Genomic DNA, 17,254 nt, shown 5'->3' with positions numbered 1-17,254 from the left:
GAACCATTGCGAAAAGGTTTGCAATGGTTTATGGGATGAGTAGCTCCTTCACTTGTTCACAAAAATAATGCACAAAACCTTGTAACTTTGCCTTTTCTTCTGTTTTCAAAATTCTGTTTTGCCCCGAATCAAACGTTCTATGCTCACGACTACCCTGACGAACGATTGGCTTGGCTCCAGGCTTAAAACTCTTTATATAACGATTTTACGAAAAGTCAACGGCGAAAAAGAATGGCAAATTTACGGGAGGGTCATTGTTACGCTCTATCGCAAACTGCAATTAGTCTGGAACCTCTCTATTCATTTTTGATTTCCAAGGGGAATGCCCCTGGACGCAATTGGATAGGCCTACAATCAATCATAGCAGCAAAACGGGTGAGGCAGCACTAAGCGACGAAAAATACATCTTCCTTCTCAACAAAAGCTCAAAGTGCAGTCGTTTTTTCTGTGTTTAATGAAAATATACCATTCAGTTAATTTAATAGTGTCTCCATAGCATAATCAAAAGACTGTTCTGCATCAGCGGCTGCTATCTTTGTTGTTGTTTAAAATGCCTCTACTGCTCTCCTCTGCACCGTCATCGTATTTATCTCGCCTCATAATAGATAAATGGTCGGCCTATCTGTATATGCCTTTTTGCATGGCTGGGGACCCTTTACACGTGCGTGGCTTATTTCATATACAACGTTGCTCATGATAGCGCTACAAGAATAATATAAAAAAGTGGTTGTAGCCATGGGGTTAACACGCATCCCATCCTTCCTAAAACTATAGCGCAAAACAAATATTTGCTATACTTTGTTACCCTTAGTATAAAATGTGCTCTCTCGAGAGCAATTTTTCCATTCTGGGCTACCGTAGAAACATAGTAGCAACACTGCTAGCAACATTGGGGCTCCGAGGAAGAGGTCCCTCTCACTGTGTAGATGGCCCTTATTCTAAGTCATTGAAAACACAGCAATTCTTATATTCATGGGATTATACACTAACTTACTTGTGAATATTATATTCCATTTCTGTCCGTTCCGCTATATGCCACTACGTTCCACATGCTGCTACTTTAAAGATAAATAAAGCAAACCTGAATCACAAAATGCTTCCAATTCTTTTGACCACCTCGCATGTTCCTCAGGTGACGGAGACACAGTGAAGTGGCATATCTGTCACATTTATGTGGATTTTATACCAAAAAGATGGCCTTACTTTTCATTGGAAACGTAAGCGTCACGAGGACTTGGGTTTTGCAAAAGGCTTTCTGGCCTAGCGTTGCAATTCAGCAGTTCAACAAAACTCCAGATCACTCATGGGGGTCTGGTGTATAAATAGTTCTGGTGATTTGACGATTTCTGACTTTTTGGTGCATGTGCAGAATAAATTCACACCCCCATTCACACTGTTTGTAAGACAAATAAACATGTTTTTTCATGGGGAGTAGCTTTCCTAACCTGGCTTCTACTGTGCATATAAATGCTGTGGCTGTAAAAAGAAACCAAGTAACTCCACCACTGCTGGAAAGAATTAACAGGTTAACTCGCACCTGTGTGCACTGAAAACACATGCAATGGTTTTATGACAACGATTTGGGATTGCTACTACTCCCCGAGAAGCTTCAGTATCACAGCCCCCATGGGGATGAATGCTGGCTGGGCTTAAGACCGCACCGTAAGCATAATTTCAGAAGCAGAGTTTTCTGTCCCTAAAATGTCATATGGTAGTCAGTGTTGTGTATGTGTGTGTGTGTGTGTGTGTGGGGGGGGGCAACACACTCGCTGTCCAGTGTCAACACACTCGCTGGCAAGGTCCGGTTGCCATAACCACTCCCCTGGCGATCGCCTAGTCGTGTGCTCACGAGTAGACCGCTGCTCTAACACAACACAAGGTTGGACAGAAAACACTATAATTAGTTAACTCAACTGCCATCATATTAACCACCTTGTAGGCCTACAGGAAGTTATGTCCATATTTTTAGGAGTAACATTTTGATTTTATTATTCTCTTAGCAATGACATATAAGAGCAACAATGTTTTACAGGATGTTGTTCTAATATGTCAATCTTTCAATACAACGGTTTGATACCACTGATAATCAGTTGTTTGATTGACCACAGTTCGGTTTGTGGTTTTGATTAATAATAAGCTGAGGTCAACAACCAAATGGCATGACATCATAATCAGACAGCATTATATTTAGAGCCAGAGAATCCTGACTTTCTTGTTTTAAGTAGGCCTAAAGATTCTAGCAGATAGTAGCAGTTGTTGCCCAGGTTGATTTATATTAGGAGTGTTTTAGTTTTTTTGGTCCATGTGGTGTGTCGACAATGATGCACTATATTGATGTTCTAGCCTAGTATCATATCTGATATATAAAAAGGAGACAAATATCCAAACAGAAAATTGAAAATCAAATAGGTTGGGCCAGGTTTGAATATTGAACGTTTTAATATTTAACGACCACTTCATCTGAACATTATAAACACTATAAATAACTGCGTATCCGCGACCCCTGTGGTGAGGTGGCGCAATTGCATCACGGCCGTTTCGTCACGGCGTGGCTCGTCATCCATTCCCTCTTCCCTGCGCTCTCCTCCTGTATCATAACAGATGGTGGTGAGGTCTATTAATCTGCTGTGTTCAGCTACAATATCTAGCAGCGTTGTGTCCGGCCGAACTGGTGTTCCAGTATGTGTATGGTTTCACCTAAATACGTGAGGCTGTGAGTACCGTCGTGCGGTACCTTCACGGCCACCGAGGAACCTTCCCGCGTCTATTTTGGCTCTCCATCAACTGGAGGAAGATGGCCGCTATGAAAATTTTAACAAGTACAGGTCTCTTCTTTGCTTTTTGTGCACTAGGATTGCTTGCGATGGCAATCTGCACCGACTACTGGTACGAGACGGATGCAAGAAGACACCGGGAGAGATGTAAAAACTATGCCAATAAGCGCAATGACCCTGGGTATATCTACATCTCGAATCACAACCTTCCTCTCCAGATGCCTCCGAAGAGCATTGAGAGGAAAGGTAATGGCCCAGATACTGGCGCTATCATCAGGAACAAACGACACTTTGTGGCTGCTGCATCGGCCATGGAGTCCCATTGCAGTCGTCAGTTTAACTCGACCATCTCCGGCCTGTGGAGGAAGTGCCACCGAGAGGGATTCGACCTGGAGACCGAGGACCTTATTTACAAAGGTTAGCGATCTAAAGCCTGCTTTCTCCGCGGATGGTTAAGGCCCTGCCAATGCTCAATAATCACCTCACAGCTAGCCGTCTGGCTGAACGCGTAAACAAAAACAAGGTGTACGATGTGCTCTTTATTTCAAATGCGTTGCCTACGTATATTTTAACGTTTAAGCATGTGTTAATAAAGCGACACTGAGCAGCGCAGGCTCCACTTTCTCTGTCCATGGTACCTTGACATGTCTACATGTGGACTATCTTCTGCTATAGATAGGCCTATATACAGTGTGTGTGTGTGTGTGTGTGTGTGTGTGTGTGTGTGTGTGTGTGTGTGTGTGTGTGTGTGTGTGTGTGTGTGTATATTTATCTATATGGGCTAAATAAACAGAGGCTCATGTATTGATAGCCTACACTTGAGCTGGTGCGGGGCTTACAACGCATAATGGGTGCTGTAGCTTGACTATGGGCTCCGGTATTGCAAATTGTGAATAATATAATACATTTAAAAAATGTTATCTCGTATGTAACTTTAGATGAGGATGAGCTAAAGATAGCTAAAGATAGGCATAATGGTAGTCTGACCCAGCATATAAACGATATAATATAAATCTGGCCATACTGTCATACACATATCAGACCATTTAAAATAGCCTATAGTCTCATGATATACATAGCAATCACGTATCATACAAATAGGTAAATGTGGAACCTGATTTTGCATATAATGGGAAAAAACGCAAAGGCAATGTTTTTGACAAATCGGTCAAGTTAAATGGCTTGGGTTTTAGATGTTGATGTTATATTGGCTGAAGAGACTGAAACGTTATTCTTTGCTTGGAAAGAAAGAAGTCAAGGATTGCGTGCAGGCTCAGACAAAGTTAAAAAAACTTTATATAGTGCTTTTCTAGGTATCCAAAGGAGCTGTGTGTGTGTGTGTGTGTGTGTGTGTGTGTGTGTGTGTGTGTGTGTGTGTGTGTGTGTTTTGCGTGTGTCATCATCTTATATACACATTAGTTGTTGGTCCCTTGGTTTGTATACACAAAACACAGTTTGTGTATACAGAGAGTACACAAACAGTGGTTGTGTATACTTTGTATACACAACAGAGTGGGTTTGTGTACCACCAGAATGAACTAACAAATTATCTTATTATATATTTAATATTACAATTATTAAATCATTTTAATGTTTGTATATTTACTGGTCTATCAACATATTCCTGTTTTACTTTTTATAAAATTGTGTGTGTGTTCTATGTGTGTCTTGTTTTTGTTTTTTAACCATAGACTGTATGATAAAGGGTTTCAATAGGATAACAATGAATCAGATGATGCTTTTTGGTTTCCATAGACTTTCATAGATTTGCATTTATCACTCTTGACAGGTTTACTCGATGACCAAGCTTTTGTGGGCGCTGATTAATTATTAACATATTGGGAAACAATCTACTTCTTCTGAAACATTGAAACCAGTTGTCCCTGTGTTTAACTCAATCTCTTCGCAGGAATAATTCAGAGATGCATCCCAGTCAAGTACCACTACACCTCCTCAGTCCTCCCGCGGAACCTACCCATCAACATCACAAAGACCATCCGTCAGGACGAATGGCACGCCCTCCGTAAGTGTCTTTCTGGCTCTATCCTTCTACTAATCTTTAAGGCTAGCCGTCTGTCTGGCGCTGTCTCTCTGGCGCTGCCACTTTGGCAAACCCAGAACTTCACAATACACTTTAAGGAGGTTTCAGGCATATACATTTGGTAAAGCAGTGGGGTGACCTCTCTGAACATCACCCTTATCCTCGTCATCCTCCCCTCCACCTTCACAGACCTCCGGAGGATGACTGCAGGCTTCGTGGGCATGGCGGTCTCCATCATCCTCTTTGGCTGGGTGGTTGGGCTGCTCGGCTGCTGCCAGCAACATGACCTCATGCAGTATGTAGCTGGGCTGCTCTTCCTCATGGGAGGTACTGTAAAAGCATAAAAGCATATTCACGGATGTGTGCGTTTGCCTGTGTGTGTGTGTGTGTGTGTGTGTGTGTTTGACCGCATGAGTATTTTTACATTTATACTTTAGTGCACATTCATCAGTGCTGGAATAGGCATTTGGCTTTGTTGCAATGTGCGGTGCGGCTGCAACCGTGCTCCTACAAAGGAATCGTGTAAGGAGCCGCTCATCTCAATCATGGACCTGAATCACCAAGCTAGCCTCTCTCCTCCCATTTCCTCAGGTACGTGTTGCATCATCTCCCTGTGCACTTGCGTAGCAGGGATCAACTTTGAGCTGTCCCGCTACCCACGCTACATGTACGGCCTGCCAGAGGACATAAGCCACGGCTACGGCTGGTCCATGTTCTGTGCATGGGGCGGCCTGGGCCTCACCCTGCTGGCAGGCTTCCTCTGCACCCTGGCACCCTCTCTGAGCACGCCCACTCGCACCACCACCCACAAGCCCAGGCAAGAGAACGGAACCGTGTGATCGGCTCCCCCCTCCCCCCCCCCCCCTCCCCCCGCCCACCAGCCCCGGTGTCAAGTGACCGACGGGATGGCCAACACCGTCGCCCTTCTGCGCGTCGTATTGTTGAACTCTCATGTAAACTAAATGTCCGGTCGCCATTTCACTCCGCCGTCCACGTCCACGCCATCTGTCTCGGTGTTCCGCGTGCCTACGTCGATGTACGAAGGAGTGAAGTGATGATAAGAAACGTTACACACACATGTGTTTCTGGGATCCTGCGAGAGAGCCCTGGGAAGGCAGAGGTTTGAACATTGCAGTGTCCTGAGGCATGGTGGGTTAGAGCACAAACAGAACTCTTCTATGTGTTGCCTTGACCTGCTTCACATGCTAACAGATCTGGAGGTGACTGTTTTTTCTCAAGAGGAATTCGTCTTAAATTTAAATTTGTCTTAAAATGGTGCTCTCCCATGCACATACTACATATACACACACAATAAATACATGGATGCATACACACATACGCGCACACACACACACACACACACACACACCCTGACACACACAGACCAATTATAAATGACACACCCAACCAATTGCAGATGAGTCAAGAGAAGCTGTATCCTCAGATAAACACATCAACAAACCGGACACACAGGCCATGAGCATATGGTCTGCCCTCCTCCTTTTAGTCCAGTGATCTGTGCAGTGTTTTTGTTCACAATGAGAAAAAAATGATAGACTGTGGCACAACTTCCCATTGTTCATCTTTAAAGTACCACGCTCACTAATACTGAAGTATAACTCCATGAAGAGACTTCCCCATCTTAAGGCTGAACACTGCCTACCGCAGCATGTGCCACTGAACAAGAGCTATACTAAATATAGCAGGGATTGACCATTAGCGGGGGAAAAAGCAACAATAATGAATTGGTGTTGTTGAAGAGAAAGAACCTTCTGATTCTTCTGAAAAGATCCAGTATGCTCTACATAGATACAGGTCGAGTAGATCTGCCACGTAGTATTTAAAGTAGATGTTGAATCCGAATGTTGTTGTTTTTTTCCATTTAGTGTTAGAAATGTGTGGGTCAATGGGGGTGCGAAAGATTCCTCCTCTTCTTTATGGATGCAAGAAGTAGAATATACAGAGTGTGTGACAGGCTGCAGTCCATCAAGTCATATTTTGCGAGCGTATTGGGGTCATCGACACACGGGTGTTAAAAAGCAATGAACTACATCAGCTGAGCTCAGTAAAAGATAGTGTGGAAAACAATCAGTAAAACAGTTATGGACCACGCCAGGTTCTTGGGGTGCAGCTTTTTCCACAATATATTCATGAGAAAATGTGATTTTCAACAGCTTTGTCCTTGCATAGCTGTTCCTTATCATGACACCAATTCCAGTACCACTAGATGTTATATGACGTACTGCTGACTAGATTTTTCCCCACTTCGATCTTTGAGTTGAAAAAGATTTAGAATGGGAGAAATCCCAAATATAACGGAAGGTTTTGATGTGTAACACAATGGAACTTGTAACATTTCACCCACAAAATACTGAATTGTTGCATAACTAAAGTAGAGAAGGCTATTTATACAAAAGTTACTTCTTGGTAAATTATTTAAAAGGCCAAATCTGGATGACTCTCGAGACGTGTTTTACATGAGTAGGATAGCAAATGTGAAGAAAGGCGAATGTTGTTCAAATCATTGTCATTCACATCCACAATGGGTTTTTATTTTTAAATCCAACACATTGCCATTGTTCACACTAGCATACCCATGATGTTTTACCAGTAGATTGTTCATGAATGGGAGTCGTGAAAAAAAATGTTATGTGAACAAACATGTTTGTAATTCACATCCACATTACGTACCTTTGAGTGACTACTTTAATGGTATTATTTAAGGTATAACAGCAATTTCTATATTTTCAGTTTGCCAAACGTTTTCTTTCTCCTTTGCAAGATGTTGGCATTTCTGCACAATCAATCAATTATTTGTACCTGTACATATAAGTGTTTCATAAGGGCCGTTTAATCAACAAAGGAGAGCATGTCTGCACATCCTTCTGTCTTGTTAACAGAGTGAGGGGTTTTGGTTGTATTGTTACCCTGTCTGAGGCACATTCTCTGGACTCAGCGGTCGTACTTGTACATGTTTGTGCTGGCGAGTAATCCAGTGTATGGAGACAGTGAATCTATGAGGTCATTGTGTTCACACTGCCTGTAAAAGTGAATGGAACAGGACTTGCTGGAACGAGTGTATAATTGTTTCAGATGTGTCACCAATAACATCTAGCTTTGCCTTAGAATGTAAAAAAAAGAAAAGTGTCTCAGCACATTGGACACATCAGTAGCAACGCGGTTACAATGGGATCCAAAGGGAATCTGAAAGAAAACAGTGTTACCAATTTAAGTATTCCAATGGTTTAATAATATTCCAAACTAGTATTACTGTAAACGGTAACTATCAGTGAAGAATACATACATGTATTCATACTGGATGTCCTTAGCAAGGCCAACAGGTCATTTAAAGGAAGCACAATTGCACACATTGTCTTTTAGTACAATGTTTGTGAAAGGTGCTTTTTCCTGCTGGCCTTCTGAAAACATAATGTAGTAACCGTACCAGTACACCCTGTGCAGAACAAGGTCCAAAGGTATCGGTGTAAATTAAAAGCACATATTGGATCCCTGCTGTGTATCAAATTGTTAATTATGTAGGACACATGTGGAGGTTGCACCATTAGATAGCAATCCTTCTATAGCGATGATTGGATATGGAATCATTTGTGATATGTTTTTGTACTGAACTATGAAAAAGAAACAGGTGTCATTGACTGATCTCAGCACAATTTAACCATTGTAAACATGTATGCAAGACTGCAGTGAGATTCCTGTTGAATAGTGACTTTGTCTGTGGAGCTATGAGAGATGGCCTGTACATAACGCCACCGTTTAGCGTGGCTCTCGTTTCAGTAGCACATGCATTATTTTCTACAAGTCATTTTTACAGATTCAATCCACAGAGGATGTTGTGTGGGGGGAATTTAAAAAGAGACATTATAGTCTTGCATGAGATCATTACAATTAGGTTATTTCAATATTATACAACTTGTGTCCATTTTTTAATTAATTTATTTTACTGAAATAAAATATGTAATACTATTGTACTGAAAAGTTCAATGTTTGTTTGTTTTTCAAGAATGTTGTCGCCTGGGGCCCAAGATACATGCCAGTTCTGTCGGACACATAAAACAGACCAATGATGAGTTTGCATCTACACATTATAAAAAAAAAATCCAATGTAAACTCAAAACTCTCTCTACTATTATGACCCCCACGTCCACATAGAAAATGCATCGCGAAATGAGAAGCTATGTGAACTGAACAGACTGTCTGGAGCAGGTGCTTTGGGGGAGGGGCAGTCAACATGGAGGCGCCATTCTGTGGATATGTGTTTGACTTAATGTGGGATACTGCGCCATCTAGAGGCAGGACCTGTTTATTCCCTTCTCGTTTAACGTCTGGTAAACAGTCGCTATCCCTACTGTTACATTGTTCCAATGTTTGAGGCATGCAGCACTCCATGATGAAAGGCATACACATGTTTTTTTTTTCAAGAATTATATTGGTAATCAATCATTGACAATAATCGATTATTTAATATCAAATACAAGAGGTGCTAAGTATCAGGTAAAAGCACTCCATCGTCTACCAACTTTCAAATTGTTATCAAAAATAGATTTCATGAGATAATTAATTGAACATTTTTTCATCAAGTATAATAAACAATGACACAAGTATTAATAATTTGGCGGTAATAAACATCTTGAAATAAGACAAAGAAGCAAATACGTTTGATAAGGATACAGTAAAGATATGTGACATTTCTCAACTCAATGGGACATCAGGAGGATAGTATTTTTAAGCCTTTATACAAACAATTTCAAAATGGAGCCTTGGTAAAACAACTAAATGTTCAACCTTATTCTCTTGACCTGGGCAAAAATGTAATTAGCAGACGTTATCCTGCTTAGATGCACATTCATGGAATTGAACCTGGTCCTAAGATCTTTCACTATACATGAGTGAAAGAGAAGCAAACGTCTTCTACTTTTTTCCACGACAGTGTGCCCCGACCACCATGTAGCTGTCGGGAGACGGGTCCTTCACCTGGGGGGTTTTAGCCCGGCTCACTCTAACATCGGCCCCCCTGCATGCTGGCCCTCCTCTGCAGGGGTCATGTTTGGTCAGGTACCCCATGAAGGTCTCCCATCCGCCTCCAACACGGACCATCACATGTCTCTCATTCAGCATCTGTGGTGCACAGAGGCAAGATTATCAACAACAATACACGCCCCCCGGTTTAATGATGAATGATCAATATCAATAAGAATCAATAAGAAAAATGATGGAAAGGTTGGGAGTGTGATGTGTTGAAACTAAGAATTTGAGAAACTCAGATGGACGCCCCGAAACACTCCACTCTTTATGACTCCATTTGCTTTCAATACCCCCCCCCCCCCCCCCAGGGCTAAGGAGAGCTACCACCCCTTCCCCCATCACCCTTCCACTAATCAAATATTTACGGGCTCTCTCGGCCTTGTGCAGCGCTGCCCATGAAAAGCAAATGATCTCGAGGACACTTTGTCAAAATCTCATTAAGGCAAATGAAACACCAGCTGAGCTCACTGGGAGGAGTCATCCACATTTAAGCACTCGCAAGCGCCTACCCACGTACACAAGCGCACGTAGGAGAGCACACACACACACACGCGCACACACACTCACACACACACACACACCTGTGTATACACACACCAACACACACAATCACACACACACACACACAAACACACACACACACAATCGCACACATGCATACACACAATGAAACAAAGGTACCGATGCAAATACACACATACGGAAAATTCACACATGCACACACGCGTACACAAACGTGCACGCGTAGACACATACAAACCAACACAAGATATTGAATGAGCAGCATGTGTGTTGCTCTGGAGTGCTATCAAGGAGATGCCATATCTAAATAAACTCTGTTCTGACACCTTCCCCTCCACTGCCATTCTCCTGCTGAAAACCCAACCGCTACCATGGCAACTACTGCTGCTACACTATAGAGCCTGAGAAGAGAATAAAAAAAAAGAAAGGGGGGGGGGGGGAATGAGATGAGTTCCTCTTGCTAGGCGGGCCTGCTTCTCTCCCGGGAGACAGGAGAATTCCCAGAAGTCTTTGCAAGGCCATTCGTTGTCCTGTCAGCACCAGCCCGCCGTCTTTCCTTATCGCCCATAAACCCTTCATTATGAAACCATTACCAATCAGATAATACCAGTGCTACATCTGCCCAGACCCACCCCACCCCTCACACAAAATGCAAAACAGGATGTAGACACGTGTATAGGTAACAAAAATAATTAATGACCTATGCACACGCACACACAGACACACAAACACACACACCCCGCCCACACACACACACATACACACATGTGTTAATCCACTGAGGAGACCCCAGACGTGATGTGTCTCAGCTGTCAGGCTGCAGATTAAAATGTTAAGGGGAGGGGGGGTCCTGAATAAAACACGGACTGGGAACAAAAATGAATATTTGAAAATGCTCTTGAGCAAAGTGATATAGTCATAAGACTATCTGTCTATCCTCTTAAGTAAGGTTAGAAAAATATTGCAGTAACATTTCAAAACAAAACGCAGGAGAGACAAAATACAGCACTATAGCAAAAAAAAAGAGACATAACTGTAGCATGCAGCAGCTCAGCCTCAGAAACTAAAACAGAATGCCAGACAGACATTCTGCCCTTTCCGAACACAACTAGATTCCAGTTGTGAGCCCCACCCCCACTGGCTTCCATACAAGTGTGATATCCTCCGTTCCCCTGTGTCTTTCTTGGCAGTCACATCGATTTTTTTCGTGTCCTCCTGAAAAATTCATGAGAGTACGGGAGGAGGAAGTACAGGAAGTAGGGCGTGTTTATATGCAGTCCAGTAGGAGTCAGGCTTTAGCCACATTATCATTCACTTCAACTTGCTACCAAGTACTGCCATTTACATCCAACCCTGCCAATATCACAATACTAATATCAGGTGATAGAGCTGATATTAGTAGCTGAGTATAATATGTGAGATGAATTTGTCCGTTTTAATTTTTTTATAAAGCAGATAAACCGAAAGACAAGAAATTATATCTTGGGTAGGAGATTAAAAGCTATTTTTATATACTGTAGACATGGTGTGAAAAGCACAATGGGTGTTTATCAAGAATACTTTATATTTATTAACTTGACATGGATATTCCCAATCGATTGCATTATCCATCACAGTGCTTCCCATTAAATATATATAAATATTCGACCAGTATACCTGTATTATACTGCACTTGTTATTAAGCACTTAATCATGACGACATTCATTGCTGATGGCAACAACGGTGCATACAGCCCTGTTTGTGTCTGCCATTATTCCATCTCTACTTAGGTAATGTTAAGTAATCTTTAGCTGCAGCAGCACATCAAACCCTCTCTCATTCATTCTCCAGTCCTTTCACCCTCTGATGTTGATACAAAATGATCAGCCAGACACATTGGGTGGGGGGGGGGGGGGGGGTGGAAGGCATGATTTTGTGAGAGCAGCAGTAGAAGCTTCCCATTGTTGCAGCAGCAGCGTTCTCCTAATTGGACGCATTTTAAGAAAGGAAAGCCTTCGCTGCCATTGACAGCCAGAGAATGGCTTGCAGACAGCCCTTCAAACATACACTTCTTCATACCAACAGCTCTTCATACGTAAAGCTCTTCATACATACTGCTCTTCATACATAGAGCTCTTCTTATAGCTCTTCATACGTACTGCTGTTCATTCATCTCTTCGTAAATACTGCTCTTCATACATAGAGCTCTTCTTATAGCTCTTCATACGTACAGCTCTTCATACGTACAGCTCTTCATACATACAGCTCTTCATACGTACAGCTCTTCATACGTACTGCTCTTCATACAGCCCTTCATACATACAGCTCTTCATACAGCCCTTCATACATACAGCTCCTCATACAGCTCTTCATACATACAGCTCTTCATACAGCTCTTCATACAGCCCTTCATACATACAGCTCCTCATACAGCTCTTCATACATACAGCTCTTCATACGTACTGCTCTTCATATGTACTGCTCTTCATACGTACTGCTCTTCATACGTATAGTCCTTCAGTCATACAGCTCTTCAGGGCCAAGTATGGTAGAAGAAAGACATCCATTGGGAAGCCGGTGTTGTGATGGGCGGGTTGGAAGGGGGTAGGGTTGTAACGGGGTGGGGTTCAGATAAGAGTGTGTGTGTGTGTGTGGGAGGAGGCGGTTTTTTTTTTTACAATTTTTTTACGAGCAGCCTGATTAAATCTCTTCCACTAATTCCCATTGAATCCCTCCACTAAGGACTTGTCTCCTTAATCAATAGACTGGCTGTAAAACGAACGGGGACCAATGTAACGATTCACGGGCGATACCCCCACAGTAGCAGCAGCAAACACACGTGCCAATCAAGCCTGGTATGCTAATGAGGTGGGTGTGGGTGTGTGTGTGGGGTATATTGCATGTTGTACTTGACACGGCCGAGCCAAGGCAGCGTATCTATGGACTGTTGAGTGATGTCTTGCGTCAGAGCTGTGCGTCTAGCTGGGAAGAAGCAGAAGCGATCACCGCAGGTAGAAACAGTAGACGTACAGAGGAGGCTTTTAGGATGCAACAACACCTGCTTGCTTAAAAATGCGGTAGGGTCGATGCGGAAGCAGTAAGGCGTTGGATTGTGTGGATTCCATCAAAATGTTACAGGGGGTAGTGGTGTTTTTCGGCAAAATTAGGGATTGATTTTTTCCGATCCCCTTCCATTTATAACCAGGAAAACAATGACATTGAGGTCAGTGGGAGACCACTACCTTGAAATACTCTGTAAAATAATACGAAGCAAATATGACTCATAGCATTACCCTCAATGCACATTCCAAAGCCAAACACAGACACACACATAAACTCCCAGGAAAGAAGCACTATGGTTTGTGATGTTTTTTTTCTGCTGTGTTAGCTATACAGAAGTATAAACAAAAGAAATCTGCAAACACATCTTTCAAATAATCTCCAGGGGTTACCACGCCATACGTGTAATTACTTGCGTTGGAGTGTGTGTTTGTGTGTGCATTCTGCTCTGCATTCGTCTTTTATTGGTAATCTTAGCTTTGATTTTGAGCCGAAACATGTCTCCCCATGTAAAGGAAACAGGTGTGACTCGACTTTGAAAGCAGCCATTATGTCTAAATGGGCAGTCAAAATATGGTGTCTGTCTGTCAGTGTCTCTAGAGAGGTTGTAACTGTAGCTGTAACCAAGCAAAACTCAGCTGTCAGCAAATTGAAGCTGACAGCGTGTATAACATCATTTAAGCAGCTTTAAGTCAACTGGGCTTTCGCTGAGGTTAACAAGGCGTTAAATAGGATTCAGATGTGACCAATCACCTAACCAAGAAACCAATATGCTATTGCTAAGGCTGTGCTAACTATCTGTTAATGTGGATATCAACATTAAGATATCTGTTTCGTTGTCTTTGGCGAAAGCTCCGGTGATAAGTGTTAACTTTTCGCAGAGATAAAAAAAATAATTCCTTCCACATTCGGAACATTATAGAAAATTGATTTAATTTGTGGACCATATCCTTCAGCGATAGATAGTGACTTAACAGACATTTATTCATATGAAAATCGTCGCGATTGTATCTTTCAAGGGGTAACACAGTAAAATAATGAAGGCTTCAGCATTAGGACTTTGAACTCTCTCTCTCTCTCTCTCTCTCTCTCACTCGCTCTCTCTGCTGCATTAAACAAGCTACTCTCAAAGTGACCTTTTAAAGAAACGCTTTTTAACTCAGGAGGGAGAAGGAATGTGCCTTGAATATAATGTGTGAAATGGCATACTAACCTTTACCTTCACCCTTGTACCACCAGATCCCCCCCATGCTTATCTCTAGCAACAGCTCCTAGACGGACAGACCACGTCTAGGTCTACAGGTCCTGACCCTAACCCTACTACCCATGATGCTCCAGACACCATGTGCTCTACTCACCCGAACATAGAGGATCTTCTCCCCAACTCTGTAGCGTCCCTTGGGCTGCTTCTCCACCGGGAACTTCACCGGGCAGTGGCACGCAGGCTTCTCCACCAGGTTCCTCACCTGGACGTTCGGAAAAGCAAAGCAGAGCAGCCTTTCGGAGAGCGCCAGCAGCACAACTCTATCCTATCCTAGAACAACAACAACAACAACAACAACAAGTGTAACTTCAGAGTATGAATGTGGGTGTTTTAACACGGATAAGGCGCTCACTATGTCATCCAAGAAGTCAGTGGGAGGGATGGCAACTCTGCGGCCTGCCAATCGGCTGAGGGGACGGGTGACGTCCGGGAGCGAGGGGGCGCTCTGGGGCTGGGTGGGAGGTGTCGTAGTCGTGGGGGTGGGCGGGAGGGGTGTTGTGTTGGCCGGAGGAGGGGGGAAGGAGAAGGTTTGGGTCTGAGTGGACACCGTTTTAGTGGAGGCCGGGCGCAGGGCCCGAGCGCAGGACGAACACGTGGCGGCGGTTTGGGCGCCTGGGATGACGCCGTGCGTATCGGGGGTCAGTGGCTCTGGGGGGAGTTCTGGGGCGGGGGGTGGAGGCGGGGATGGAGGGGGAGGGGGAGAGGGTTCCCTTGGTGGGGATGGAGAGGGGGAAAAGGAAAAGCAGAGAGGGGAAGATGGAGAGAGAAATCCCGCCTCCTCCCTCTCGATCTCTCGCTCCAGCTTCACCAGTCCCGGGGGTTCGATCCCATACCTGAGGAGCAGGAGCGTTGAGGAAATAAACGTAAAACCCTCTGTTTGATGTAACAATGTTAGAGCGGTGTACAGAAAGGGATCCTTGTTGTTTTGGTACCTTGATGCAATCCTCCCCAACTCCATCAGACAGAGGCACACCTCCCGGGGCTGCTTGTGGAGCACTGCTCACAGTCAATAAGGACCGAAAAAAAGAGAAACAAACAGGAACAAAGTTTGAAAAAAAAAGAAAGAAAGAATGCATGGATCCTCTCAAGGAGATTTCTGAAAAATAAACAGGCCTGTGTCTGCAGGAAATAAAAACATCAACATGCCAGGATGGAACCTCCATTGTGGAGCCTTGTCTTTGAAGCTAGGCCAGAATGCTGCTTTTCTCCAGACCTACTGTTAAGGGGGTATGTGGGCTTCATGACCACATCAACCCTCCCAGATGGCTCACCAGTTAGTGACCTTAAATACTATCCAGGGACTGTACTGTTGTTTTTGTGTTCAAATTGTGCCCCTTGTTAGGCTGTGTGTGTGTGTGTGTGTGTGTTTGTGTGTGTCTGTGTGTGTTCCTACCCAGAGCAGTGAGGGCATGCCTGCTAAGGACATCTGAAAACCTCACATACCTGTCGTAACTGCCACCGCTAATGCAATAGAAGTACAACAAAGTGATACGTACGTGTGTACTACGAGTGAGTGTGTGTGCGTGCGTGTTTGTGTGGGTGGGTGGGTGGTTGTGCAAGATAGCTAAATGGAGTGTGCATCCTCTACTACTACTAAGCTACTACTACTACTACTTTTTATTTGAAGATGACATCACGCGTTTACAACAAGACCTAAATGATGGGGACACACAGAAAATATCAAATAACAATTTGCTAAATATTTCTGCTTCAGACAAAACATCAACAACAACAAGCGGGCATGATTCAGCTGCTCTAGGAGCATGCAGATGATTGGTGTTTCTTTGTGGATGTTTCTTTTCTTTACCTGTACTTGGAATCCGTCATTACATCACAGCTGCGGCAAGATAAAGAAGAGAAAGGAAAGAGATGCTTCTGTAACCAAGCATTTAGTTCCGTCAATATAATGAGGCAAAGCAGAGCTGGCCTGGTCAATCCTTGGATGGGGAACAAGATGGCGCTGCCAGAGGAGTAAGAAGGCCAATAGGGGGTACCCTTCCCTCCGGTCTATGGAATATCCGAAACATCCCAGGACAGAGACAGAGACTCTGTCTTGTCTAAGAGCACCGTCTTTCAGGTGAGACGTTGGTCACTAAAGATCCCATGGCACTCATCGCAAGAGTACGGAGTAGAGTTTTCTTGCGCAAACTGGCTGATACACACACACTCAATATATAAAGAATATTGGGTTTCCTGAAAAGCACTATATAAATGCATTAAATGTTTGGTATTTTTATTATAAAGTAGTAGCCTTTGTCTGTAATCTTTTCAACCACCTGTGATGGAAAATTACAGACCACCATAACAAAGTGTTGGGGCCCTTTGATAGTCGGTGTCTTCAATACAATCTCATTCTCTATTATGAGCCCAAGATCAAGATATCTGCAGTTTTGGGCCTGGTGATTGTGATCAAACCCGCCTCTCTCTTAGTCACATGGACCAGAGTCTGCCTTGAGAGAATAGAGGGGGAATCACCAATTGTGGCTCGAGATTAACCTATAATCATTTTTACACTTCCACCCCTTGCCTCTACATGCGCATGTACGAGCTGCACTTACAAAACTAGATAA

General features: G+C 43.4%; 2 protein-coding genes across 2 annotated transcripts in view; one reads left to right on the top strand and one right to left on the bottom strand.

Annotated features, from left to right (window-relative positions):
• Positions 1-2,704: 2,704 nt before the first annotated feature.
• On the top strand, positions 2,705-5,654 carry tmem276b (transmembrane protein 276b; the record flags this gene model as incomplete). Its single annotated transcript, XM_079736560.1, has 4 exons — positions 2,705-3,191; positions 4,684-4,797; positions 5,005-5,142; positions 5,407-5,654. Exons 1-4 carry the CDS (start codon positions 2,795-2,797, stop codon positions 5,652-5,654), a joined length of 897 nt encoding a protein of 298 aa, XP_079592686.1. The 5' UTR covers positions 2,705-2,794.
• A 3,966-nt stretch (positions 5,655-9,620) lies between these two features.
• Positions 9,621-17,254, bottom strand: part of gas2b (growth arrest-specific 2b) — a gene marked incomplete at its 5' end in the record, with an annotated part of 10,854 nt that continues 3,220 nt past the window's right edge. Inside the window, 6 exons of the mRNA XM_079736491.1 lie at positions 9,621-9,951; positions 14,779-14,886; positions 15,037-15,330; positions 15,436-15,517; positions 15,617-15,683; positions 16,128-16,145. Of these exons, the coding sequence (XP_079592617.1) occupies positions 9,745-9,951; positions 14,779-14,886; positions 15,037-15,330; positions 15,436-15,517; positions 15,617-15,683; positions 16,128-16,145 (776 nt within the window). The 3' untranslated portion in view covers positions 9,621-9,744. The remainder of the gene's footprint in view (positions 9,952-14,778; positions 14,887-15,036; positions 15,331-15,435; positions 15,518-15,616; positions 15,684-16,127; positions 16,146-17,254) is intronic.

This window comes from Pollachius pollachius, assembly GCF_949987615.1.
Source record: "Pollachius pollachius genome assembly, chromosome: 5".
In the NCBI taxonomy this organism is placed as follows: domain Eukaryota; kingdom Metazoa; phylum Chordata; class Actinopteri; order Gadiformes; family Gadidae; genus Pollachius; species Pollachius pollachius.
The sequence above is the reverse complement of the archived record's forward strand: the minus strand, read 5'-3'. Positions and strand labels throughout refer to the sequence as shown.